The sequence below is a fragment of the Callospermophilus lateralis genome, chromosome 3 (genome assembly GCF_048772815.1).
Source record: "Callospermophilus lateralis isolate mCalLat2 chromosome 3, mCalLat2.hap1, whole genome shotgun sequence".
Classification (NCBI taxonomy): domain Eukaryota; kingdom Metazoa; phylum Chordata; class Mammalia; order Rodentia; family Sciuridae; genus Callospermophilus; species Callospermophilus lateralis.
Window position 1 is genome coordinate 170,863,094 of NC_135307.1, and position 27,224 is coordinate 170,890,317.

Sequence of the window (27,224 nt, forward strand, 5' to 3'; positions counted from 1 at the left end):
GGCTGCTGTAGGCACAGAAAGAGGCCCACCTTCTTCCCCCCAGAACCTTTTAATTATTTTATTTTGAGGCAGGGTCTTGCTAAGTTGCTTAGGGCATCACTAAATTGCTGAGGCTGACCTCTAACTTGCAATCCCCCTGCCTCAACTTCCTTAGCCACTGGAATTACAGATATGAACCACAGTACTGGGCTCCAGCTAGGTTTCTAACGCCCTTCCTTCATTATTTTGTTTGTTTAAAAAATAAAGTACTTAATAACACTGGTAGTGAATTGCAGGTGAGAAAGCTGAGGCACAAAGATGTGAAATTATCTCCAACTATAAAGAAAATTGTATAAACAATTGGAGATTACATTGCATTGCTTTTCACTGAATTTGGCAGCTGGAGAACAGGAAGGGCAAAATCTACTAGAAATGATTCAGGCTTGCAATACCTACATTTTTATTTATATCTACATTCATGTATAGTGCTGTGTTGACCCAGATGGTCACCAGAAAAGTGTGGGGGCTGAATGAAGTGTTGCTATGTAAATGTCACAATATGTCTACCTTGGACTCAGAAAACTTAATAGTACCGAAGGGGTTATTGTTTTTGTTTTCCAGTACAAGAGGTGTGTTGGGACTCAGATGGGATTATGTTATGTATCTTCTATCCTTCTTTTTCATCCTTATCTGTGAAAAGTCCCCAAACTAAGTGTTGAAAGAACTTTAGATGTTCTCCTAGTCGGTTACATGGCTCTTGGGACCTCAACTAATAATTTGATTGATAGTCAACTGGAAGAAACAAATGAGTTTAGAAACATAAGGAATCACCTGTAGCCACTGTGCTCATGATAGAAGTATATGGACCTTCTTCCTTCTGTAAAGACAGTCCAATTTCCCCACCTTTTGAGCATAATTCGCTGGGATTTTCCTTCAGTAGTGTACATAGTTCTCCCAATGATCTGCTGGCTTCACAGATACTTTCTTTTTTATATGATATTCTTTTTAGTCATAGATGGACATAATACCTTTATTTTATTTGTTTATTTTTATGTGGTGCCAGGGATCGAACCCAGTGCCTCACGCATGCTAGGCAAGCGCTCTACCACTGAGCCACAACCCTGGCCCCTACACTGGTACTTTTTCAGGCCAATCCATTCACATTTTATTGTTATATTTGAAGCAAAGGTCTTTATATAATAATAATAAACTCAAATTTACCAACTTCACCTTCAGAATTTTAAGAACCCTGTCACTATTTTGATGAGACTGTCCTCTGCTGGAAATAAGGGGAACTGCAGGCAGAACTTGGCCTCTCAGGAATTCATTCCCAATTTGAGTACATTTGGCAGATAATTCTTCTCCTTCCATGATATGAGATTGAGACCATAAAAAAAAGGGGGGAGTAGCTAGGGGTGTAGCTCAGTGGTATAGTGTGTGAGACCCTGGGTTCAATCCCCAGCACCAAAACAAACAAGTGCATCTAGTGTGTATTGAACATTTGCATCCTTGTCACCAACTTTAGAGCTTAGCTTTACATAATTTCTCATTTAATTGTCACAACAGTATTATAGGTATATACCAGTATTATCCTTACCTTACTCTTGAGAAAACTGAGGCAAAGAGCAACTAAGAAATGTTCCCAAAGACACGCCAGTGATAAGTGGACAAGCTGGGATTCAAACCCAAGGAGATGCATCAATCTTGTAATTACAAAGCTATGTAGCCCTTTCTGGTGCTTTCTCTATTTTTTATTTATTCTGTATGGATTTCCAGGTAGAAGAGGTGAGTGGGGCATCATGCAAACACTCTTCCATTTGTCTTGGAGAATTTCTTCCTTTCTTGTCTTCCCTCCTTCTCCCCTTCCTTCTTTCTTCCCTTCGTTCCTTCGTTCCTTCTTCCTTTTCTCCTCTTTCTTCTGTTTCTCTTCTTCCTCTTTTTTTTTTTTGCAAAGTCTTGTCAAAGCATATTGGTCTCAAATTTGATTTCACTGTGTTTTAAAAATGTCTGGGGTTATAGCAAAGCTCTGGGTTTAATTTCCAGCACTGAATAAAAAAAAATTCCCTATAAAACTGCTGGGAGCCATCAGCCAAGTAGGTATGACAATTTCCTTGCCAGCGTACCCCCATGAAATCCTGAACTACAAATATTTCACTATATGGATGATGTATTATTGGCACATAAAGATAAAAACATATTGCTGGAATGTTATGCCACACTTACAAACTTATTAAAAAAATTATAATCTAGAGATAGCAATAGATAAAGTACAATTAAATTTTCCAATTAATTATTTAGGAGTTCTATTATCCTCAACCATGGTCCGTCCACCAAAAATTCAAATACGAGTAGATCAACTCAAGTCACTTAACGAATTTCAAAAGTTATTGGGAGACATAAATTGGATAAGGCCTTATCTAGGCATAACAACAGGAGAGTTGGGACCTTTATTTGATATTCTAAAAGGTCCATCAGATCCAAACTCACCTCGCATGTTAACTCCTAAAGCAAGAAAGGCATTGAAAATTATTGAAACATATATGGAAAATATACATTTGGATAGAATTGATATAAGTTTGCCTTTATTATTTATTGTACTACCAACAAAAAATATTCCTACAGGAGTATTTTGGCAAGAAGGTCCATTATTGTGGATACATTTATCTTATTCTCCTAACACTATTCTTACTAGGTATCCTGAGGCTGTAGGACAATTAATACTCAAAGGAATAAAAGCAGCGAAGGGAGTGTTTGGAATTTCTCCCAATAAAATTATTACTCCATATACTATGGATCAAATTGATGAGTTAGCTAATGAGTTAAATACTTGGGCAATAATCATGTGTAAATCTAATGTTTCATTTGATAATCACTTACCATCTAATCCTTTGTTGTCTTTTTGGTCTAAGCATCCTGTAGTTTTTCCAAAAATGACAAGAAAAACCCCTATCATGAATGCTCCAAATATATTCACTGATGGGTCAAATAATGGTACAGCAGCAGTAGTTACCCCTGATCAAATTTTTACATTTTTAGTACCCAAACAATCAGTTCAAAAGGTAGAGCTTAATGCAGTTTTACAAGCCTTTTTGATGTTTAAAGATTCTGTATTTAATTTATTTTCTGATAGTCAGTATGTAGTTAATGCTATAGTATCCCTTGAAGATGCTGGTAGGATTTCCCCTTCTTCTACTGTTTTCTCTTTGTTTTCCACTATACAAAGTCTAATCTGGGACAGAAAAGATCCATTCTTTATAGGACATATCAGGGCACATACAGGATTGCCTGGAGCCCTTAGTTTGGGCAATGATTTAGCAGATAAAACTACACATGGCATACATATTTTCTCTACACTAGAAGAAGCTATGAGTTTTCATTAAAAATTCCATGTTAATGCTAATACTTTACAAAAGCGTTTTAAAATAACTAAGGAACAAGCCAGACATATAATAAAACAATGTCAAAATTGTGTGACCTTTTTACCACAAGTTAATCTTGGAGTCAATCCTAGAGGATTGATACCTAACCATATTTGGCAGATGGACGTCACACACTTGCCAGAATTTGGAAAATTAAAATATTTACATGTTACAGTTGATACCTCTTCTGGATTTTTGATGGGCTCCCTTCATGCCGGAGAAAAAACTGAAGATGTTATAGCTCATTGCTTACAAAATTTTGCCACTGTGGGCGTTCCTAAACAGTTAAAAACTGATAACGGTCCTGGCTATACCTCTACCTCTTTTAAACAATTTTGCTCATCATTTGGTATTACTTATATAACAGGAATCCCATACAATCCACAGGGACAAGGCATAGTTGAAAGAGCTCATCAAACTATTAAAACGTACTTATTAAAGCAAAAAAGAGGGAATTGGAAAGGGGTATATATCCCCCAAAGACAAACTTAAAATAACGCTTTTTACTCTAAACTTTTTAAATTTGGATTCATCAGGATTTAGTGCTGTGGAAAGGCATATGTATCCAAAAAATGTACATAAGCCTAAAGTACTTTGGAAAGATATTCTAACAGGACAATGGAAAGGTCCTGACCCAGTGATTGTCTGGAGTCGGGGCTCTGTTTGTGTGTTTCCACAGGGAGAACAGCAACCGATTTGGATTCCAGAAAGACTAACTAAAACGATTTCTACAGATCGAAAAGAAGATGATTTGACTCAAATCCATAACAGCTGATATCCAGAACTCCAGCTTGGCCATTCTTACATCTGCGACAGTGATTAACCAGGATGCTTTTTTCAATATCTATTTTATTATTGCATTTTTCCCACATCATAAGGTTCTATTTTATTCTATTTTTTTTTTGAGCTTATACAAACCTAGGTTAATGTTTTTCTGATCAGTTTTATTTTTTGACTGTGGAGTTTTTAAACATTGCAATGGAGATTTCACCTAGGTAAAGCTACAAGGCCTTTATTATCTTATGTGTTGTACGTTTGTTTGCACATTTGTGTTTTGTGTTGTATGTCTGTGTGTGCGTATGTCCATATTTCATATATGAGGAGCGCTCATGAGAAAATGGATCCGAATTATTTTTTTTATTCACGTGATTTAAATGGCTTAATTTAAATTAGGTAAACAGCTGTTAAGGATTGTTTTTAAAGGTGGTTAACAGATCTGCTTGTTTACTAATTTAAATCAGGTAAACAGCTGTTAAGGATTGTTTTTTAAGGAGGTTAACAGATCTGTTTGTTTACTTTCACCTTTCCTTTTCATTATATTTAATAATTCTTTTCAGGATAATGTCTCTTTAGCATCATTGCCAGAATTCCTATCTTCATCCCAATGAATATAACTCAACAAGTAATGCTCAATCAAGGAGTCAACTTACTTTGGGAGGAAACGGATTTTGGGAGGAGACGGACATATTGATAGATTCCTCCGCTTTGAACTGCTTGCAGAACTTGCCTGGACTATGTAACTATCGTTTAGTGCAACAAATTGTGGTAATGCTGGCATATCTTTGCTGATGGTGTCACCAGTGATGCAATTTTTATTTCCTTGCCAGCACACCACATGTTAATTGTGGTAATGCCGGCATATCTTTGCTGATGGTGTCACCAGTGATGCAATTTTTCCAAAGGAACTGTCAATTGGCTTGGTGTCGTGGCATTTCTGTATCCTCCTCCCTTCTGCTAGTGATGGTCTAAAATTTGGGGGCCAATGGCTATATGCTGGACCGGTAGTCAGTGACAGGCATGATCCAATTGCAGTGGTATCAACCTAAGACAGGAGGCTGATGCCTAAAGGTCAGTTTTCTGATGATGGGTAAGAACCATATGTTGAATTGGACAATCTACCAGGCATGGTCCTTAAGCCACATTACTTGTTGTTTAATTAATCAGAAGGGGGGATAAAACAATTCCACTTTTCCCACTGTTAATTCTACAAATTGTGAGAAACAATTCTTCTAAAAAATTGGTCTGATGCTGTTACTTTTTCTGTAGATCTCAGCTTCCAGGGAAACTGCAAGCCTGAAACCACATTTCCCAGATTTCTTTGCTAGCTGGCTTCTCTTTAGGAGAAACAATAATCTAGGAGACACTGGCAAAATATATATATATATTTTTTTACAAATGACACATAATGATTTTACATGTTCATGGGGGTACAATGTGTATGTGAAACTATTATATCCATCATTTTAAACATTTATCATTTCTTTGTCGTGAGAACATGCCAAATCCTTCTTCTTTAAAACAGAGCATTATTGTTACCTTACTGTGCAAAAGTACCAGCATTTATTTATTTCTGCCATCTAACTGTAACATTGTACTGGTAGACCAACATTTCCTCTTTAAAAAAAAAAAAAAAAAAAAAAAAAAAAAAAAAATATATATATATATATATATATATATATATATATATATATATATATATATATTTTAGGGGCAGAGGAAGGCAAATCCATTTTCTCATGTCTGGGGCACCTCTGGCAGTTACAACAGATGAGGGCCTGGGTTCTGCAAGTGACTATCATCCAACAACAGCAGCAGCTAGTAGCAGCAGTAGCACCCACAGGCTCTGAGCGTAAAGGCAGCTATGCCATAGCCATGATTGACATTTAGACCTCAAATTTCAAATTTTCCAAACACAAAATTCTACTCCTAGACCATTTCTCTCCCTTAATAGCCAGCAATTAAGAAAAAAAAAAAAAAAAGAAAGAAAGAAAGAAAAAAAAGTGTGAAATACAACATAACTTTCCTAGAAGCTTTAACCATGTGTGCATTATTTTATCCCCAATAAGGGGAAATGCCCAAACACATGGGGAAGATGACTGGGTATCGGTGATCCACAGGCCACTGTGCAGTACTGGTGAGGGTTTATGTTGCTCTGAAGCACTGAGCTTCTGTCACTTTCCCAGTCCCTTTGATGGCACTACAGTGGGATTCTTCCTCACAAGTTCTTGACTTCAAGGGCTTATAGCCTCTGAAGTTGACCCAGGCAGTGTTTTATTCTTTGACATGGATGTTCACTTTATAATAATTCATTAAGCTTCATATTTATTGTTTATGTACTTACCTACACTGAGAATATATTTGTTAAAGTACCCAACCAGGGAAGTGCCCACTATCATCCCTAGACTGGTCTGTCTCAAGTTTTTTGGATTGCAATATTGTCTCCCCCCACCCGCTACTGTTGGAGATCCAATCCAGGACCTCCTGAATGTTAGGCAAGCACTCTACCACTCCATAGATTCTTGGGGGATCCCCCCAGCCCTGCAATATTTCTTTGGACAGAAGTCCTGCGTTTAGGAAGGAAAAAAAAATTCCAAGCTTGACTCTTCCTGCCAGAATTGTCCTATTTCAGCAGTCAACTGGGCTTATTACCTATGTGTCAGTTTCAGCTCTGTACTTAGAAGTTCAGGGGGAGTTTTCCCAAAGATTTCAGAGAATATTGAGCACCTGTGACTGTTTTCCATGCAGAAAATTGAGTACATTGGAAAAATATGGAGAAGTAACTTCAATTAGACCTAGTGAGGTGTCCTTGATAGAAAAGATTAACAAGGCCCCAGTGCCTGTTAACTCGGCAAGCCCATCCTTCTCTTTTCCTGTCCGCCCGCCACTATAAGCTGTTTCCCTTCGCTTGGCAGCAGTCTGGCACCCTCACTATTCAGCCTAAGAAATGACCAACTCTGCAAGTTTTCAATCTTATCTTCAAGACCTTGACCACCCATCCATCCCTAGGACTTCATGAAAGTTGACCTCATTGATATCATGCTGCTTAGCTTGGAGGATTAGAAGGAGCCAGAGCCAAGTGTAGTAAAACACTTATGAATGAGTGGGGAGACAAATCCTGGGGCAGGGTAGGGGGCCCATTCAGCAGTTTCTGGAGGAACAGAAAACCTTCCCTCCCCCGAGTGGAAATACAAATTGCACTTGTGTCCTGATCCACCCTGTTTACTCCAGATACACAAATTGACCCTCCTCAAATCTTATGAAAGCTCTCACATTTGGATGTCCTGCTCCAAATGCATTCACTGGATAGCCCTCAAATCTACCTTTCATTTGTGAGACCTTGAACAAGGGAAGATTCTCTAGGTGGTCCAGGCTGCAGCAAGGATGATTCTGGCAACCCTATTCCTCACAACACAGCAGAGCATGTATTGTAAATAGGAAACCTAACCATTTGGAACTTGAGGCAAGAATCAGAAGAGACCTTGGTATCTGAGAAAGACCATGGCCATCCAGGATGCTGCTGGAAGTTAGACCATCTAAAGGGGGATCCCACAAAACTGCAGACCAGACTGGTGGGAACTGATAGCCTATCTAAGGCCCTTATAGCACTAATTCATTAGAAACAGTACAGATTGACTTGACTTGAGTTAACCTAAAGGTAACACAGGCTGCCTGTATGAGGAAGATGGCTGTGGGTGGAGAAAAAAATGCTGAAGCTTGGTTGATAGGTAGACATGTATGACATACTGACCTCAGCAGAAGGTGAATGCTAAGGCGATATAGCCCCCATGCAGGATGTTAGAGGTAGTGAAGTGAAATCAGCCAAAAGAGCTTCAAGATCTGGAGACAGGGGCTGGAGTTGTAACTTGGTGGTAGAATGCTTGCCTTGCATGTGTGAGACATTGGGTTTGATTCTCAGCACCACATATAAATAAATAAAGGTCCATTAAACAACTTAACAAAAAATCTGAAGAGACAGATGGCTTGTGTCTCAATCTTGGCACAGAGAACTTGGAAAGAATGAAACTGGAAGACGGTGACAAGCAGGCTGAGAGAAGAGTACATACATAAAAATGGGTTTCCTAACACAGGCTATGTCCCATATCAAAGTTTACCACAGGCTTCCATTGCAGGGAATCAGATGGTGTCTGAGGCTGTGGACCAACTGGTCAAATCATGGCCCACAATGTGTGCCCATCAGCTCTCATCCTGGAAGCTACTTTAGGCACCTGAAAGCAGAGACTCCACTGTGCTCTAACCAGAATCAGTGCCCCATGTTACCAGCTGAGAAGGAGGCCATGGCTCTCAGGGTTTGAGTGCCCTGGGGGGGACTGGGTACAGGGCACCACCTCTGCTTGCCTCTTCACAGCTGTTTTCCTCACCTAGAAACATGAGGGTCTGCCCATATTCCTTAGTCTCCATGAATTCTTGGGGATCCCAAAGCCTTCTAGAAGTTAAGGGTCATGGAAAGAAGCTGGGTTTGGTTCTTTTTCCTCTTACGGTGTCTAAAGTTCATGCAAATAGCAGCAAAGGGGAAGCAACTCTATCTGGGAGAAATGTGTCTTTGTCTTTATGTGACATGTTGCTTTAGGGCCTGAACTGGGCCATGGATCTACCTGCTCACCTTATTCAACTTTCTGAATATTTTTAAAAAATTTATTCTGGTTTGTTATACTTGATGGCAGAATGCAATTCATTTCATATTACACTTATAGAGCACAATTTTTGAAGACACTGATTGTACACAAAGTATCTTATAATATTCAACTTATTGGGTTGCAAATTATAAACTCAAAATCCTAGTTATTCCATAAGAGTTAAGTTCTGTTTACCAATCTTAATACTCTATGAACAAATCTGGCAGATTCTCTATTCACCTTAAAAGGAGATTTCCTTCTCAAATTATTTTAAATGTTTCAAATTCAATGAACTCAAACATTACATGGTTTCAAAGTACTTAAAATTCTAACTATATACATGTTATTTCTAAATTTCCTTGAAGTTAAAGATTTTTTTCCCCCAAAAGGAAAACAACATGTCAAGCTAGAAAGTTTCAGAACCACCTGCCCAAAGGATAATGGAGGGTTGGGAGTGGGGAGGAAAGCTGGTACTATGTTCCATCATTACTTCATTTTCAAATTGAATTAAAACCACAAATTCCTTCCCAGGTGACTATACAGCTAACTTGACTTTGCACTTTTTTGGCTCTTAAAATGATTATTTTCCATCTCATTCCAAAAAAAAAAAAACAAAAACAAACTTTCTTCATTTTCATCCTGTTTGTTAGGAATACACAATTCTTACAAATATTAAAATGATATGATATTCAATAAATGTCATTAAATGTAAAAAAAAAAAAAAAAAAAAATCCCACAATTTTCTGAATCTTGATCACCTGTATCCCTGGCACCCATAAGGCTGGGTCCAGTACTTGACAAGCCACACGAACTCAAAAAGCCTTGGTCAACCAGGCCTCCCCTCCAGCACCAATTCTGAGTGGCCCAAGAATACTGGGCATGCCAGGGCAGATGTAGGTCACTCAAATCACAGGTGGAGAGCAACTAAGAGAAATGCAGTCATGGATATGCCACACCTGGCCAGCAAAGCCCAGGATTAAGCAAAAGGAGACCCATGGTTAATTTGTAGCTAAGGTACCAGGTGTTACCTGCTCTTAGCCAGTAGTGTCTAAAGCTCCAAATCAGGGACCAATAAACTTTTTCTGTAAAAAGTTATAATATTTTAGTTTTGCAAGTCATTCAGTATCTATTCCAACTCCTCATCTCTATCATTGTAGTAGCACAATAGTAGTAAAAGAATAGACAAGGTTGTGTTCCAATAACACTTTATTTACAGGCAGGAGGCCACATTTGGCTCAAGGACTGTAACTTGCCAACTACTGTCCTTGATGTTAGGAGATGGTCTGGCTGCCCAAGAGAACTGTCACCCAGTCCAACCCTCTGTGAGATGGAAAACACTCGACAGTCTGGTACAGTCCTGAGGTTGTACTTGAGGAAAAACAGGTTACTGTGGTTGAGAGTTTCTGACCAAGTGGTGGGTGCAGAGGCCAGATGTGAGGGTGGTCCTGGAAAAGTCTAAGCTTTCCTCCTTGGAAACACAACTGCTTCATTCCAGATCAGGCCCAGCCCTCCTACCCCCATACACACTCTGTCCCTGGTAGGAACTGTCCTTATTGGCCCACTAGGAGCCCCTGTGTTGAGGTCTGACCACCAGACCCTCTTTGGTGATGGCCCAGTTGTAGTCCTTTGGAGAGTCCAAAGCTTCTTCTATCCGGGCCTCCAGATTCTCTCGGGTGATGAAATTTTTAGCCTCCTCCTATTGGGAAAGAAAAGGCCAGCTGTATGGGAGCCCTGCCCATGCTGACAGCCTGGGAAGCCTGCTGGCCTTTAGCCCACCTAGCGAGAGGCTCCAAGCTCTCCCTAGGAAACCATGCCTGGAGCCCAGGGCCTATTTGAGTGCCCCACTGACATTCCAGTGGAATAATGTCAGACAGCCTTGGTCATATTCCTCTTTCTTAGACAATCCTCCTGGGTCACAGCCAGAACTTCAAGCACCAGCTGTGATAACCTCTGTGTCCCAAGGGGTGGATTCAGTTCCTCGATGCTACCTGGTTATTCTCACAAACTCGGTACTTTCTGCCTCTGGATTATGCCTCACTGGTCTTACATGCCATTCTCAGCTTAGCATACTAAACCTTTATGACTTTATCAACTGCAAGGTCAAACGCACCCTCCTTGTGTGCCCGAGCTACCACCTGCCAGAAGCTTGTACACTTTCCCAATTCCACTCCCATCTCCTTCGCTCTTGGTGCTTCACAGGCATTCCCCTTGGGCCCCTTCTCTCAGATCCCTCTGTTAACTGAGTCTGCATGCCCAGGAGCCCCAGCGCCTCCGGAGCCGTGGCCCACCTGCAGCTGTAGCACTTCTTGCTCCTTGAGCTGCATCCAGGCCTGCTCTTCCCGGGTGCGGCGGGCCCGTTCCTCGGCCTGCCGCTGCTCCTGCTCCTGCGCCTCCAGACGCAGTCTCGCTAACCTGCGAGGGGCAAGAGGTCGAGGCTGAGCGGGGCCCAGCTAGGCCAGGGCACCCCGCCTCCGGTCCCACTCACCGCAGCTCGTGCAGCCGCTGGTTCTCCGCCTGGTTCCAGGCCATCAGTTCCCGGTGCTCGGCAGCGTCCTCCTGCGCCTTGCGCTCCGCCAGGACCCCGGCTCGGGCCTCGTGCACCTTCTTCCGCACCTCCGACACGAACTCCAGCCTGGGCGGGGACGCGCTCCAAGTTGGCACCCTCTCTACCTGCCCGCTCGCCCCAACACTCCCCAGAGGGCGCCGACGGTCACCTGCCCCTCCGTCACACACACCTGAGGGCGCGCACAGTCTGGCGATACTGCCGGTAACGCTCCGCCAGCACGAAGAATTCCGCAGGATCCACCGCGGGCGGAGTCTTCACGCGCCCGACCTTGGACTTGGCGGGCGGGTCGTGGCGGGTCTTGCGGCCGCGCGCGGGAAGCAGTAACAGGGCCGGAGCCCGGCACGGGGGCAACGAGCCCAGGCCGCTCAGCGTGCGGAGCATGGCCGCGTTACTTTGCAGTCACCCGCTGCCGCCAGGCCCGGAAGCGGCCGCAGGGCACCTCGGGACCTGCAGTCCCCGGGACCCCGCCCCTCCCCGGGGGGCGGAGCTCGCGCGCGGCTATCCCACCACTCATCCCCGCCCCCGGGCTCGGCCCGGCCCTCCCGGCAGGCGTGCAGGCGGCGGGGTCCTGCCTTCCCTGGCTCCATTAGGGAGTTTCTGGGGAAGTGGGATTGGGAGGGGACGAAGGAAAGAGCTCGAGGCAACAGCTTCGCAGACTTCACACTTTTATTGAAGGATGTGGACGGGCGCTCGGGCTGCGTTCTATGAAGGGAGAGGTGTGGTCATACCTCGGGCTGCTGGGTCACCTTCCCTCCTGCCATCTGGTCAGTTGACCTGCTTTCACGTTGCTCCGATGTACCCCGCTCCTACAGGAGCCCGAGAACCCAGCTTGGGGATTTCCAGCCCGTGACCCTGTTCATCCCAAACAAGCTTGATGTGTAAAAGCCCGAGCTAACATCACTTAAATTAGGCGATAAGGCTGTGCCTCCTAGGAATTTACCACTTCCTCCTTTAGTTCATGTGCACCCCTGGTGCACTTTACATGTGTTCTATTTGCAACTAGTAATAACTCATTTTCCTACACCTGTATTCTTCTATGGTCTTGGGGAGTCTACAGTCACTGAGTTGTTCCGAGTCCAAGTCAGTGACCATTTGGCTCTTTGAGCACTGCTACCTGTGTGAGGTGCACTCCTTCCCTCTTCCCTCTGGCCAGAGGGCCTGCCCACCTTGAAACACACCGACTTGGCTGTCATGAAGTCTAGGGAACACCACAGCTACCACTCTTTTATACAGTTGTTCTTTAATACAGTTGTTCTACTGGGGAAAGGGGCATCCCTGTGGTGTCTCACACTCCCCAGTCCCCAGGCAGGATGGCCAAAGGGGACCCATGGATAGTCTTGAACGAAGGGGACCTCTTACCGCACTCACCATTAGGGTCTACACCAGGTGCTGGTTCCTGTGGAGGGACAAGCGGGCCATGGTCCTGCCCTTCCAAGACATTGGATCCTCAGGGGGAGCCAGTGCATCATTTGGTAGGCTATCGGCAGCCTGGGTTGGGTTGCCAGCTGCAGGGCACAAGACCCTTCCTCAGAAGGGAACAAAGGCACCTGCCCCCACCTCCCTAACCCCAGGAACCAGCATTGTCTTCTTCCCACTCAAGCTGGGAGGACCTATCACCAACCTGAGGACCTAAGAGCACTTGGGAGGTCCTGGAGTGAGCTGGAGGCTCGCTTTCCTCCGGGGTACCAGCCATAGGACCAGTGCTGAGCCCTCGAGGGTCCAGGGTGGGCAGTCAGCAGCAGTAGGAGCAGCAGCAGGAGGCCTAATCTAGAGCTAGCCATGGCAGCACTGCTCTGTATGACAGTGGAGAGCACTCACAAGTCTGACACTGCATCTCAGGGCAGCTTATAATTTTCCAAAGCCTTTCCCTCTGCGCCAGTCCTCCCCCAGAGCTCTGGAGCACAGGCTCCCTCCCCAGTTCTGAGGGCCCTCTTAGTTAGCCAGGCCCATCCCTCCTTCCTTTGGGAAGTTCTAGAAGTGGAAGATTAAGAGGGGAATAGACTTCAGGCCAATAGATGGGAAGATGGTTGGATGGTCAGGGAAATTCTCCATAAGTCAAGTGGCAGAGTAGGGTATTTGGAGCACCTGAGTTTCTGCCCCTTTTCTCTGTGGCCTGTTATCTCCCTTCTTTGGTAGTTGGGGATATGGAATGGATGTGTGGTGACTGGAGTAAATGTTTCCACCCCTGTCCCTCTCATGCCAGGAGTGGCAAGCTCAGGAACAGATTAATAGAATTGGGGAGAAAAGGAAAAGGGGCATGATTCAAGGGTGGAAGGGCTTGGGAATAGGAAAGAGGGACATTGTGCCATGCACCCAAAGAGAGCTCCAGCTAGGGCGGCATTCTCACTCACCAAGGGAGAACTGTGGAGGTTGCTCCTTCAGGCAGCTGCAGACCCTAGTCAGACAGCCTCGGTATTTATTGACCAGGAGGTGGCTTCTCCTGCTCCTGGCCCATGGATTCCAGTGACGTCTTGAAAAGGAGGTGGGGTGGAGAAATGCTTGCCACCCAACCCCTTCCTGCTGGCTCTAAGGCCACCAGATCAATGCTCCCTCTGCTCCCTCATCTTCCCAGGGGACTTAAGTCATACATAAAAATCAAAATGGCTGCAGAGTGGTCAAAAGGAGAGCAAAGATCCTTTTCCAAGTCTTGAAGTTTTTGCCACAAGATTTCATGTTGGGAAACGAACTTGACAAAGGGAACAAATTTCTATTATTAAAAACCTTGTAAGGTTTGAAAAACACCACAATGACCAGTTTTGTCTCCCGACCTGGATATTTCAATGGACTTAGAAAATTCACTACCACCCCAATTTGCACTGGACTTTTCTCTCCCAAAGCTGCACGGTCCCTTTCAGAGACACCTAACCTGTTTCCCAATTTGCAAATCTATTTTGCACTTGGATAAGACTGGCTTTGCTTTTATTTTAACCTTCTTTATGATTTCTTGGTTTACAGAAGTCACAGGATTTCTGCTCCAGCTGGTCCATGTCCTGGTCTCACCTTTCAACTTCCTAGGGTGTATCAAACTCTTGCCCTGGAGCTGTATATAGCCCTTCCTGACCCAAAAAGGAAACTGTGGTCTAGAGAGTCTAGAGAGGGGCAATACATTGGGATTCCCTGACCCAGCTCAGGGCTCTGCCCAGTGGAAAAGAGGGGAATAGAGTGCGGTGCTCAGCAACCTAATTGGAGATCTGGGGGAGGCGTGACCACTCTCCCAGAGAGCTTGTTTACTCACCTATAAAATGGACTGGATGGAAGTGTTCACATTCATACACCTGGCACCAGGGCTGGGTCACTCCAGTTGTAGGTGGGTTTTTTGCTGGGGGTATTACCTACCCCTGCTTGTCGCCCACTTAAACATGCCCATGGTTGGGGACCTGAAGTCTCCTTTAAGCTATCAACTGGGGGTAATTTTGTCTCCCAAGGTTCAAACCCCTTTTCATCCTGTGCTTAACCCAAGACCATTTGTGAATTGGACATAGCTAGCCTGCGATCCTGGCAACCAGCCTTTGCCTCCAAGCCTGTGTCAGTGGCTCAGCCTTCCACTGCTAACCACTGGCCTCAAGGGGTCAGAGCTCTATTTACAGAGTTAATAGCCAATCTCCACATCTGAAATCAACAGCAAATGCCAGTGCCAGGGTCAGGCTTGGCAGCGTGGTGACCAGAATCATTGGGAGAGAAGATGCGTCATATCCTGTGATAAGGACGGGGAAGGGTCACGACAGACATGAGGGGGCAGCCCTGGCACCTGGGCTTCAGAATGGGCCCAGATGTGACTTTCCAAGTTGACTTATTAGCAGAGACCTGAAATGAATCTGGGGACTCTATGTTCAGTTAAACTGTATTGGGAAATACAGAGACTTTGTTAGCTAAAATATTTAGGAAAATATTTGCTTTATGCTTTAGTGAAAATAACTCTGAATTCAATCAACTAGCCTTGTTTTCTGGTTGGGTTTCAGAATGTTCCAAAGGCCCCAATGGTGTATGCATGTACAAACGTGTAACAACAAATCCCACCATTATGTACAACTATAATGCACCAATAAAAAGTATGGAAAAGAAATAAAAAACAGTCCCTGGTGGTACTAGCTGTGTTGATGTACACCCTGAAATCCCAGCAACTTTTGAGGCTGAGGCAGGAGGATCATGAGTTTCAGGCCAGTCTCAGTAACAGCAAGGCCCCGTCTCCAAAATTGAAACCAAACAAAACAGTCATAAAGTTCCTGATAGTTTGCCACCCCTCCCGGGGTGGGGGGGTATGTGTGGGGATCCAACCCAGGACCCTTGCACATGCTAGGCAAATGCTCTATGACTGAGATATATCCCTATGCCCTTGGTGTTTATTTTAAAAGAGGAAAGAGAGGCTGGGGTTGTGGCTCAGCGGTAGAGCGCTCGCCTAGTACGTGCAAGGCGCTGGGTTCAATACTCAGCACCACATAACAATAAATAAAATAAAGATATTGTGTCCAACTACAACTAAAAAAATATAAAAAAAAAAAAAAGAGGAAAGGGGTGACTTTTTACATTTGTGTGTGTGTGTTTTTTTTCTTTGGGGGGGGGTTGGGATTAAACACAGGGCCTCATAAACGCTGCATGCTAGGTAAGAGATATACCTATGAATTAACTCCCCTTTTCTGTAACCCCACCCCCAACACACACCAAAAATTCCAAACCAGAACTAAGCTTTTTAAGGCAAGGTCTGGTCCCTTTCTTTCCGGCCACATGCTTAGCTTTTCAGGACTGTTTCATGTCCCTTCCAGACCACCAACCCTGGAATTCATCCTTGTATCTCTTTTGGCAGAAGAGGAAAGCCACTTATTTACTACTGAGTTCCAACTACGCCTGGTTCTGAGGGTATCAAATCACTCACTGCAGCTAACAGTCAGCTGGGAAAGCAGAGGGTGACAGCAGAATGTTTAGGTGTTGTGGGAGACATGCACAAACCTTGGGTAGTGGCCCAGGGCCAAGAATAAAGGTGCATTAGCTAGCCAGGTGCAGTGGTGCATGCCTGTAATCTAGTAGACATGGGAGACTGAGGCAGGAGGATCACAAGTTCAAGGCCGGCTTCAGCAACTTAGTGAGAACTTGTCTCAAAAATTAAAAATAAAAATGCTGGGGTTATAGGTTAAGTACCCCTACCCCAAAATTAAAAACATATGCTGTTTGTAAATGTTATGGTTTGGATGTGAGGTGTCCCCCAAAAGTTCACGTGAGACAATGTAAGAAGGTTCAGAGGACAAATGATTGGGTTGTGAAGAGTCTTAACCAAATCAGTAAATTAATCCTCTGATAGGGATTAACTAAGTAGTAACTGAAGTGGTAGGGTGTGGCCGGAGTAGGTGGGAATTAGAGCATGTCTTTGGTGTATATATTTGTATCTGGCAAGTAGAGACACCCTCTGCTTCCTGATGATGCGAGCTGCTTCCCTCTGCCACACTCATCCACCATGATGTTCTGCCTCAGTTGGAAGGGTGGGTCTGCTTACCATCCCCAAGAAACGGAGCTGGCCTTCTGCGGACTAAGACCTCTGAAACCATGAGCCCTTAAACTTTTCCTCTCCTAAAATTGTTCTGGTCAGGCCCTTTAGTCACAGTAGCAAAAAAGCTTACTAAAACAACAGAGTTGTGGGCTCAGAATGGCATTCTGGGGTGATCTAGCAAAGGGACAAAATGGAGAAGGGCCAACAAAGGAACTGCTGGTGATCTGTGGGTTCTAGCATGGCAGGGTGGAGACTGGGTGGAACCCGAAGGACTGGGGGAAGCCTGGGGGTGGGGCTGGGGGTGGCGGCCAGCAACAGGTACCTCTGGACCACTCTGGGGAAAGGAGGCAAGTGGAGGAGAGCTGAGGGTCCACACCCACAGTCCAGGACCTCTAAGCTCTAAGGAAGGACACTGGAAGCAGTTAATGAGGTCCAAAAAGAATCATTAGTACCAGCGGGGAGCTGGTGGACAAGGGGAAAAGGACCCCTGGGGTTTAGCACCTAGGCTGCCCTGGCAAGAACCAGTGAGAGTGGAGGTGAAGTGAGGAAGAGGAAGTAGTCAGAGGAGAGACTTTCTTACAAGCAAACAGGAACTTATGACAGCATTGCGGGGGAAGAACTTAGGTCTGGGGAAAATGACTTTTTCCCCCTTTTTCTTCAATGAAAGAGACTTGAGTATTTGGGGGTGGTGGTGAAAGAAAATGAAGCCCAGAAGGGAGCTGACTCAATATAAGTGAGGTCTCTAATGAGAGTGGCAGGACCCAGAATTTGGGGTGCACAGTGGGCGCTGGCTGTAACTCTTCCCTGCAGGGAAATAAACTTACCCACCCTAATTCCCTGGGGCCACAGCTGATTGGATGTGAGGTACTGGATAAAGCAGTTACCCCAGCCCTTCTCACACTTGTGCTGTGAATGCCCAGGACATTGTTCTTTGAACTTACACTAGTTCCTGTTGGGTATATCTCTTGCACTTTGAGTAAGAAAAGAGTTAAGGGGGAGGGATGAAGGGATAAGGGTTAGTTCTACGGAAAGGAAGCAAAGAGATGAGGTAATTCCTGCTGGAAGATAATTGATTAGTAATCAGGTGAAATTCAAAATATTGGCCCAGCCACTGACCAAGTCAGCACAGACTCTAGCAGAAACCTCAGAAACCTGGTCAGGTCACATTGATGTGCTCTGCCCAAAGCCAGCCTTGCCAATAGGAGATGAGCCACTTGCTGGGAGTGGAAAGGCAACATAGGGACAGAGCTTCACTTGCATGTTCACTGATGGCTTGCTGACCCCACCACCATACTCCTATATCTGCTGGACTTAGTCACACAGAGGGTTCAAAGGGTAGCTTGCAAGGGCCAGGGTCTTCTCTTCAAACCAGCATCCCTCATTGGAGATCCCTCAGATTCTTTGTTTATCATGCTTCTTTGGAAACTACTGAATTTTGAGTCAACTGCCTCTTGTAGTTCCTACAGAAGGACTGAATGCCTCTAATAACTTGCACTCACCTCTTGAAGCTTCCAGAAGAAGTCTGTTGTAGTGTCCCTGTCTCCTGTAGGCCTCTGGACTTCCTTTCTCTCGTACCACTTCCTTCACACAAACATCATGAATATGTGGTGTACACTGAGTGCCCTCTTGAAGCCCAAGTTACAGTCTCATCTGGATTTAGAGCCTCTGTAATGCAGCTCCACTTGATCTTTTTTCCTCTATATTCAACTCAATTTCCAGGATCCCTTGCTTGGATCCAGTTCAAGCTGCATTGCTCCAGCAAGCCATGGAACACTGACCTGAATGTGCCTCCATGGGCCAGGCTGGAGTGCTACCTCTCACTCTTGAAGCCTTTGAGCCCAGAGTCTGCCACAACTCTTCAAGGAAGGCCAGAGGCTGCAGGTTCCCTCAGCCCTGCCCTGCCAGCCTGGGCAATCAGTTTATCTTCTGCTCCCATCATCCTCCTGAGGCTAGGAGGAGTGGTAAGCAGACCCACCCTTCCAACTGTATCCCAACTAAAGGTCACACTTCTCAGTTCTCCTTGTAATTAGGTACAGCCATAGGATTATGTTTTAGCTACTGGGCTATGAGAAACCAAAAATGCAACTTTTGAACTGGGAGTGGTGGTGAATGCTTGTAATCCCAGGTACTGGGAGGCTGAGGCAGGAGGACTCCAAGTTTGGGAACAGTTTCAAACTTAGTGTCTCAAATAAGACAGTGAGAACCTGCCTCAAAACGAAAAATAAAAAAGGTTGGCATGTAGCTCAGTGGTAGAGCATCATTGACTGGGTTCAATTCCCAGTATTGCCCCCCCCTGCCACCACCAAAAAAGCAACAACTTTTGCTAAAAATGAAATTGTTTTGTGTTTATACTACATACTTTTCCCCCTTGCCTGATTCAGATGCAGATGTGGAAGTGATTCAACTCCTGCCACAGGGATGAGAATTATATTTTGAGGACCATGAATCTGGAAGGTAGAAGGATACTGGGTCTCTGGGTAGGGCAGACTGTTATATAAGGAATACATAAACATTTATATTATTTAAGATACAAAACTTGACATGTTAAACACATCAGATTTGAGACCAAGTTGAAATCTAAGAATCCCATCATCTTGGCTTCTGGATCTGACTTTTCCACATTAAAGTCCTGGAAATGAGGACATATATGAAAGGATGTGGAAGCCATTTGACACAATCAATGTGGACACAAAGACTTTTCTGGATAGTGACATGATCTAAATGACTTTGAAGCAAAGCAGCAGAGCTGGAGAGGTCAGAGACCAACCTCAGGTCTAAGGCTGAGCCAGTTCCTCTTCTCCTGGTGGCCCTACCCTTTGTCTTCTTCTCCAGGGTGTGAGGCTGGCTGAGACCACTAAACCAAAGATGTGCTGGGAAAGAAAGGAGGGTCTTGGAGATCACATCAGAGATGAGGAGCTGTGAATGATAGAAATGGAGAGCTGGGGAACTGAGAGACAGCAGCAATATAGTAGGGCCAGGAGCAGCCTAGCCCTGTCTGGTTGCCCCGCCCCAGACAAAGGGAGAGACATTTCCTCAGGGAGTCAAAGCTTTTATTACCTGATAATCCCTAGTGTGGTGCCAGAGATACCGCCTGGTCCCATTACTCCCCCCAGGGGGCTGCTGGGATGTGGAGGTGTGTTTGAAGGAGGTGAGCTAGAGAGAGGGATATTTACAGTGTAGGGAGGGAATGGGGACTTGCATGGGGATCCTGGGACAACCATTTCCTCAAGAGTTCTGAGAACTTTGTGCTTTTTTCTTAGCTGGTGCCAAGCTACCTGGAATGGGTTTATCTTCTTTAGGAAAAGATGTTTAAACCAAAAAACAATCCAGCCCAATTTCCAGGCTGAGGATTACACGATATCAATCAAACATCACACTATTTAATTCCCCAATAAAACATTGGAAAAAGGACTATCAGTGCTAACACATTTACATATAAAATCTCCACCTAATAGGTAATAGAAGCCTATGTACCAATTTCTAAAACAGTTATAAGATATATACACAATTTTGGGTATATTAACAAAACAGAATATTACAAAATATTAAAGGCAATTCTCCTGTCCATGGGGCCTCGTCGCCTGTTACTTGAAGTTGGCATAATCTGAGAATGCATCAATGTATTCCTGCACCACCTTGTAGCAGAACTCATACTGCTCCTGGAGAATGAAAGTGGGAAGAATGCCAAGGTTATTGAAGAGTATGTGGAACCACAGTTCCTAACAAAGCTGTTTTTAGAATGGAAATTGGAGAGGAAATGAATGTTTGTGGACTTCCACATGTACCTCGACCTGTCTGCCCAAGTTCTGATAGCTCTGCCCTCTGGACTAGCACAGTGGATGTTCTGCAAATAGAGCTGACTTGGACTGGCAAGGACAAATACAAGTATGCTGGGCTGGGAAATGGTGCACCTTCACCATGGGCCAGACTGGCATGTGCTCTGCTCTTAATGTCTCATCTCCTGGTAAACCTCCTAAAATTCTCTTTTCTTTTTCCCCTCAAACATTTCTCACTCCAGAAGTTTCAGGAAAACATTTGTGGATGTCCACACTATTAAAAGTCAGATCTCTTAATAGGGAGCCTGAATAGAACAAAGATAAGTAGTCCTGCTCCCCGACCCCCAACCCAGGGAGAAGCATAAACAAGCCCTGTGGGGCACCCGAGTACCCCTTGTCTAACGTGTCACATTCCCACTGGTGATAGAGGGTATATTCCCACTGCAATCCTGCCTCTCGAGGCACTTGCGGGTTTGGACACCTTGGGGAAGGGTGGGACTCCTGAGTGGGACTCTGAAGGCCTTCTCCCTGAAGGGGAAGGATTGCAGATGGTGGTGGCACAAAGACATGAGCAGCATACCAGTGTCTGGACCATATGTGGCCTCTGTAGCCGCAGGCTCTTGACTGTCTGGAAGACATCCAAAATCCCCTCTGCTTTCACTCGTTCCAGGACTGTGCTCAGGGCACAGAAAGTCCCTGTCCGTCCTGCCCCGGCGCTGAAACAGAGCAGACTGACTTACCATGCCTGCTAAAACTCTCCAAGCAGAGTGGGTGAGTATGAGTGACAAGGAGCAGACTAAAGCTGAATCTGGTGCCTGGGAAGGTGCATGATCCATGGAGCTACCACAGGAGGGTATGAGTCGGGTAGGAGGCCCGTGCTCACCTCTGCCAGCCTAGAGGAACTCAGCATACCTCTGGGGAGGCAGTACACCCCTGCTGCCTCTCCTTCATGGCACAGGTTACTCCTACTGAGGGCTCACCTGTGGGACCATGCTAACAATCCTCATCTACACTCCACAAGTACTAACTCTTGACGTTCACCTACCAACATGCCCAGGTTGACCTGACCCTACCACTGGATCAGGTTAGAGTTCTATTCCTCTCTTCCTTTTCCCTGACAAACCATTTGCAATGGTATGTACCTGCTGGTTCTTTCTCTTATCTTCCTTGTAAATCCAAGGATTTCAGACTCTGACCTTGACACATCTACCCCATTCAATGTCATCACCTGATTCTCTCACTGGACATTGAGTGCCTGCTCTGTGGCAAGGACTGTGGGGCTTAGCAATCTTTCCAGAGAAAAAGACATGCAGTAAGGAAAGGAGAAAGAGGAGCAGAGTTCAGGTAGGGTGTTCAGGAAGGCTCTCTGAATGAGTGCTGTGTGAGCAGACATACCAAGAAGGTAAGGGTGAAGTTCTATGGATATCTGGGAAAGAGTCTCAGGACAAAGGCAGGAGTATGCCAAAGGTGCTGAATCTGATGTAGGAAGGAAGGAGAGTGGTGAGGGTGAGGTCAGAGCCCTGGGAGAATGCCAGCCTAAGTTGCATCCGGCTTCCTGGCCTGACAGGGAGCCCTCAGATCATGTTGGGCCCTTGTTGTTGGGATTCTAAATAAATGAGAGATTTATAGTTGTTTATATATATGTTTGGTGGTGATGCGCATAGAACCCAGGGCCTTGTGCATGTTGGCAAGCACTCTACCTCTGGGCTATATCCCCAGACTATGACTTACATTTGAAAGGCTCCTGAGGCAGGGCAAGGGGCAAAAATAAATAAATAAAATAAAAGGCTCTCTTAGGCTGCTGTGTTAAGAACAGACTGCAGGTGAAGGTGACAGCAGAGAGACCAGGCAGGAAGGAGGTTGGTACAATTACTGCGGAGGGAAATTGGCTTGGACAGAGAGGATCCTGGAGGAAGTAGTGAAAAATACTTGGATTATTAGATTATATGCAGGTAGAACACAATTTGATGATGGATTAGATATGATATCTGAGAAAGAGCAGAGAACAGGTTAGTTCCAAGGCTTCTCTCTGGAGTTATCTGGGAAATGGCAAGCTGCTTACTGATGTGGAACAGCAGGCCTTGACAGAAACACCAGCAGTTCTCACTTGAACCCTAAGCTAAGGATGCCCATTAGATATCCTTGTGGAAATGACAAGTAGGTAATTGGATAGATAAACTTGGTGTTTGGGGGATCACCTAGAGAACTGGTAATAAAGACTTGGGAATTGCTGTTAAAGCCAGGAGACTGAGTGAGCTCTCCTAGGGGTGTTGTCTGTTGATAGAGAAGAGGTTCAAGGACTGGGCCTTGGACCACAAATGGGGAGGAATCAACACAGGACACAGAAGAAGAGCATATGAGGATGAAAACTATAACAGAAGCCACTTGGGGAGTATGCTGCAGAGAGATCAGTGATCAACTGTGTCCAACACTGATGAAAAGTCAAGTATGATGAGACTGAGAATGACCACTGGCTTCAGCAATCTGGAGGCCACACAGGTAGACCCAGTGGTGCAGTTGAAATGGAGTTAAGTGTGTGAGTGGGTGGTGTGACTGGAATGAGCTTGACAAGATAGGAGAATAAAGGAAAGGAACTGGAGAGCTATTATGGACAAATCTGTTGAGAAACTTTACTATTAAGGAAACTCAGGGTAAACATTTCTTTTTCCTAAAATGCAATCTCAAATAACATGTTCCATGTAAAATTCACCTTTTCTCCCCAAACAAGTCTCCTTATCATCTTTTTTTCAGTTGCTTACATCAACTGCTACCAGTAACCTAGGCTCAAACCTGAGAAGCACCCTTGACTCTTCTGCTTTTTCGCTGAGCGGTCTTAGTCTTTTCATTTTCCCTTGACTATTTTCAGAACATTTGTCATTTTCTTTCCCTGTGTTTAAGGAGGCGAGTCCCTCATCCTCACGTTGCCCAACTGGTCTCTCTATTGCTCTCTCATCACATCCCACATGTTCCCCTGCATAATACCTCACATTATTCATGTTGTTAAGTTCCCTAGTATTTAATGTGCCAAGTTCAAACTCCAAGACACTCTCTGAGCACTCAGCTCTGTTATGACTGTTAAACTTGACTGTCACAAGTGCTCACCAACAACCTGCTCCTGCACAGCTTTCCTCACCATCTGACACATGCTCACCACTGCACCCCACCTCTGCCACCCATCTGAGAGCTGGGGCCAGCGGTACCTGCAGTGCACAGTGATGGGGTGGTTCCCCGACTGTTGTTGCTGCTTCTGCACAGCTGCAATGATGCTGATCATGCCCTTCCCATCACTGGGGATGCCCACTTCAGGCCAGCCATGGAAGTGGAACTGTCGAATCTGCCGGCTCTTGTTCTCCTTTGGAGAAAAGAGGGTCAGGGAGGCAGGGGCAGCTCTGCTTTCCCTGAGGGAGGAGCCCCACCTACCACACATCTTACCCTGGTGTTGGTAACCAGGAGGTCTCGGACGGTGTAGCTCTCACATTCTTCCTCCTTCTTCAGCTCCACTGTTATGTCTCCATAGGATACAAGGCCATCAGATGGCCAGTACTGGGCACACTTCTCCTGGCGAGACAAATAAGAAAAGCCAGGGGCTAGTACTAAGTGTGGCAAAGGCAGCATTGCTCGTGAGCAGCCTGACCTCTCACTTTTTTTTTTTTTGGTACTAGGGGTTGAACTCAGGGGCACTCAACTACTGAGTCACATCCCCAGTCCTATTTTGTATTTTATTTAGAGGGTCTCACTGAATTACTTAGCACCTCACTATTACTGAGAATGGCTTTGAATTCGTGATTCTCCTGCCTCAACCTCCCTAGCCACTGAGATTACAGGCACTCTACAAGAAATAACTAGTTAACCATTTAGTGTCACTTGTTGACAATCTAGTTTACAATATGACAGAGTCTATGAAGAACTCTGCTGCTCAGTGCTATTCAACACTCAAATGGCTGTGGGGAGGATGAAGAGGGATGGATGTTTTTGTTTCACCCTTACTCCACGATTCCATATTTTATAGCTGCTTACATGTGCCACCTTGCTAATCCAGAAAAGTGGAACCCATTTATACCCTCACCCAGCCATGCTGCTTCACCATAGCCCAGTCCACAGTATCCTTTTATTCCTCTGATCTCGATCTCCTTAATCTGCAATGGTATTTTAAGGTTGCTAGTTCTAGCACTTCTGTCCTTGCAGGAGATGGTTTACTGTCTTTGCTTGCACCTAACTCAATTCCTTCTAAAGCCCTTGCGTACAGGGGAAAGGATCTGTCTCAATTCATCTTTGCATCTTGAGCACCCTGACCCAGGCCTGGCATTCTATAGCCTCTCAGTAAGTACCTGGTAAATGAATGTGTTTAATGTCTGCAGAATAAGTCAAGGCATAAATATGTAAGTAAAACGTGGTCCATTTCTTTAGAGCATTGTGTGTGTGTCGGGGGAGGTATGCGATTTTTTAATTTTTAGTTTTTTTTTTTTTTTTTTTTGATGGTACTAGAGATTTAACCCAGGGCTGCTCTACCTCTGAACTACATTATCCAACTGGTCTCTCTGCTGTTGGTCTCCCTTGCTGCTCTCCTGAATCCCATCATGTCCTGCATGCTCACCCGCCCAATACCTCATACTGTTCACGTTGTTAAGTTCCCTAACATTTAATGTGCCAAGTTCAAATCAGTCCTGTTTTTTATTTTATTTAAGACAAGGTCTCACTAAGTTGCTGAGGCTGGCCTCCTGCCTTAACCTCCCAAGTTGCTAGGATAACAGGCATGCACCACCACAACCAGAACAGCTGAAACTTAAAAATTCTCAGCCATACATGTTCATTAAGATTTGAAAACATTAAGTACAAAAGAAAAATCATTGATAGTCTCACAGTCCAAATAAAATTACTATTAAAATCCAATTTATTGGGCTGGTGCTATAGCTCAGTGGTAGAGCACTTGCCTTGCACGTGCACATGTGAGACACTGGGTTCCATTCTCAGCACCACATAAAAATAAATAAAGATTTATTTATCTTTATTTGTTCTTCATCTACAACTAAAAAAATATTTTTAAAAAATCCAACTTATTTATGTGAGTCAAGGCAGGCCTTGAACTCCTGGCTCAAGTGTTCCTCCAGCCTCAGCTTCAGTTTCCTGAACAGCTGAGACTCCAGGAGTGTCACCTCATCCAGATTAAAAACCCATTTTACTGACTTTTATTGCTTTTCCTAAGTGTGATCATTCAGTAACTCCTTTATAAATGACAGTGAATTCATTTTAACAGACAGGTTATCAACTACTGGAGCAAGGAAATGCCGTAGACCAGTGCTTTTCCACCTGTGCTCTCCAGAAATCTTGAGGATCCCTGAAGATGGGGTGCTGAACCACTCTTCAACCATAACTGTTTAAAAAAATCCTAACTAAGGTGCACCTCAACTAGTTATTAATCACTGGTCTCCAGGGCACTGGCAGGTAGAATGATTTTGCTATCACAGTACCCTTGAAACAATACCGCCTTCACACAATTTCTCAACCAGGACTGAAGACGGACTTCAAAGTCATTAGAACCACTAGGTTCCAGATGGGAGTGAGGTCAGGAGATTGAGATAGAGGGAAGAGAGCAGCAAGACCATATTTTACAAGAGAAAGAAATACTATGGGCCCTTCAACCAACAGCTTTTAGTACTTTAGATCTTCTTAGGTATGCATATCAGAGAAAAAGGGCAGAAGGTGGGGAGGCCCCAGGCAGGCATAGCTGGGAATTATAGGAGAGAAGCCCTTCCTAAAGCTGGAGACAGGGGGCTTATCAACAGAGACAATAATGGGAACCCTTCCTTGGTTGGCTAATGGGGACAGTTAGTCACTTGAGGTGGTTCTGACTGACCTCAGGGGGCAGGCTTGTACAGTGAGTTTCAAGGGGACACAGCTATTAGAGGGTTACAGGGAGGCAGGTAAGGTAGGCTGAAAGAAAACAAATCTGGTAAATATGTGATTAGGATTTAAGGGATGACATGGAGTAAAGAAAAGCTACATAAGACTATAGGACAGATGATGGTAGGGAATTATCTTACTTATCCTGGTGAAGGGGACAGGATTCATTTAAGTTAGCCCTCTACATGGGCTCAACAACAAAATTCAACAACAAAACCAAAGGAGCAGGTTACACTCAAAAATAAAGCCAAAGGCTGGGTATGGTGGCATGTGCCTATAGTCCCAGCTACTATGGAGGCTGAGGTAGGGGGATCACCTGAACCCAAGGCAACTTGTTGAGTCCCCATCTCAAACCAAGTCAAATCATCTAAGAGGGAAAAGGTGGGAAACAGAGGGAAACAATCCCCAGAAGCCTCTCTCTCGTCTATGGAAGGGCGGCAGTGACAGCTGTCTGGCATTACTTCACAGGCTGTGGTAAGTTGATGGAAGGCACAGAGCAGTTTCAATCAGATATCTATTATCCTCTGGGCTAAGGGACCCCTTCCTTAGGAGGCGGGATGTAGGTTTAAAGAATCCAGAAAAAACTGTAGCAGCACTGGCTATCCTAACTGTAGCCCAGGCTAAAAATGCCAAGATTCTGCTGGGATGGAGAAGTGAGACAAGGACAATGGGAAATGCATGGCCATGAGG

At 44.8% G+C, this 27,224-nt stretch overlaps 3 protein-coding genes across 8 annotated transcripts in view; all 3 read right to left on the minus strand.

Moving 5' to 3' along the window:
• Positions 1-10,000: 10,000 nt before the first annotated feature.
• Positions 10,001-11,801, minus strand: Mrps26 (mitochondrial ribosomal protein S26). Its single transcript, XM_076848988.2, has 4 exons — positions 11,548-11,801; positions 11,298-11,444; positions 11,101-11,224; positions 10,001-10,508 (listed from the first exon to the last, which is right to left on the minus strand). The coding sequence occupies exons 1-4, from the start codon at positions 11,757-11,759 to the stop codon at positions 10,374-10,376; spliced, it is 618 nt and encodes a 205-aa protein (XP_076705103.1). The 5' UTR covers positions 11,760-11,801; the 3' UTR covers positions 10,001-10,373.
• Positions 11,802-12,755: 954 nt separating this feature from the next.
• On the minus strand, positions 12,756-13,159 carry LOC143394365 (progonadoliberin-2). Its single transcript, XM_076848990.1, has 2 exons — positions 13,000-13,159; positions 12,756-12,904 (listed from the first exon to the last, which is right to left on the minus strand). The coding sequence occupies exons 1-2, from the start codon at positions 13,157-13,159 to the stop codon at positions 12,756-12,758; spliced, it is 309 nt and encodes a 102-aa protein (XP_076705105.1).
• A 7,058-nt stretch (positions 13,160-20,217) lies between these two features.
• Ptpra (protein tyrosine phosphatase receptor type A) overlaps positions 20,218-27,224 on the minus strand; it is a 120,590-nt gene continuing 113,583 nt past the window's right edge. For all 6 annotated transcript variants that reach the window (XM_076851622.2, XM_076851619.2, XM_076851618.2 and 3 more), the window contains 4 exons: positions 24,066-24,191; positions 23,834-23,985; positions 21,214-21,349; positions 20,218-20,516 (listed from right to left, as the gene is read on the minus strand). In XM_076851622.2, the coding sequence (XP_076707737.2) occupies positions 20,442-20,516; positions 21,214-21,349; positions 23,834-23,985; positions 24,066-24,191 (489 nt within the window). In that variant the 3' untranslated portion in view covers positions 20,218-20,441. The remainder of the gene's footprint in view (positions 20,517-21,213; positions 21,350-23,833; positions 23,986-24,065; positions 24,192-27,224) is intronic.

Bases quoted from the DNA above. Each gene is read 5' to 3' on its own strand.
- Mrps26 (XM_076848988.2), bottom strand. From the start codon at position 11,759: ATGCTCCGCACGCTGAGCGGCCTGGGCTCGTTGCCCCCGTGCCGGGCT. The intron at 11,445-11,547 runs GTGTGTGTGACG...GTCCCCGCCCAG, and splicing joins CAGACTGTGCGCGCCCTCAG to GCTGGAGTTCGTGTCGGAGG. The intron at 10,509-11,100 runs GTGGGCCACGGC...CTTTCCCAATAG, and splicing joins AAGAAGTGCTACAGCTGCAG to GAGGAGGCTAAAAATTTCAT.
- LOC143394365 (XM_076848990.1), bottom strand. From the start codon at position 13,159: ATGGCTAGCTCTAGATTAGGCCTCCTGCTGCTGCTCCTACTGCTGCTG. The intron at 12,905-12,999 runs GTTGGTGATAGG...TTCCCTTCTGAG, and splicing joins AAGTGCTCTTAGGTCCTCAG to GAAGGGTCTTGTGCCCTGCA.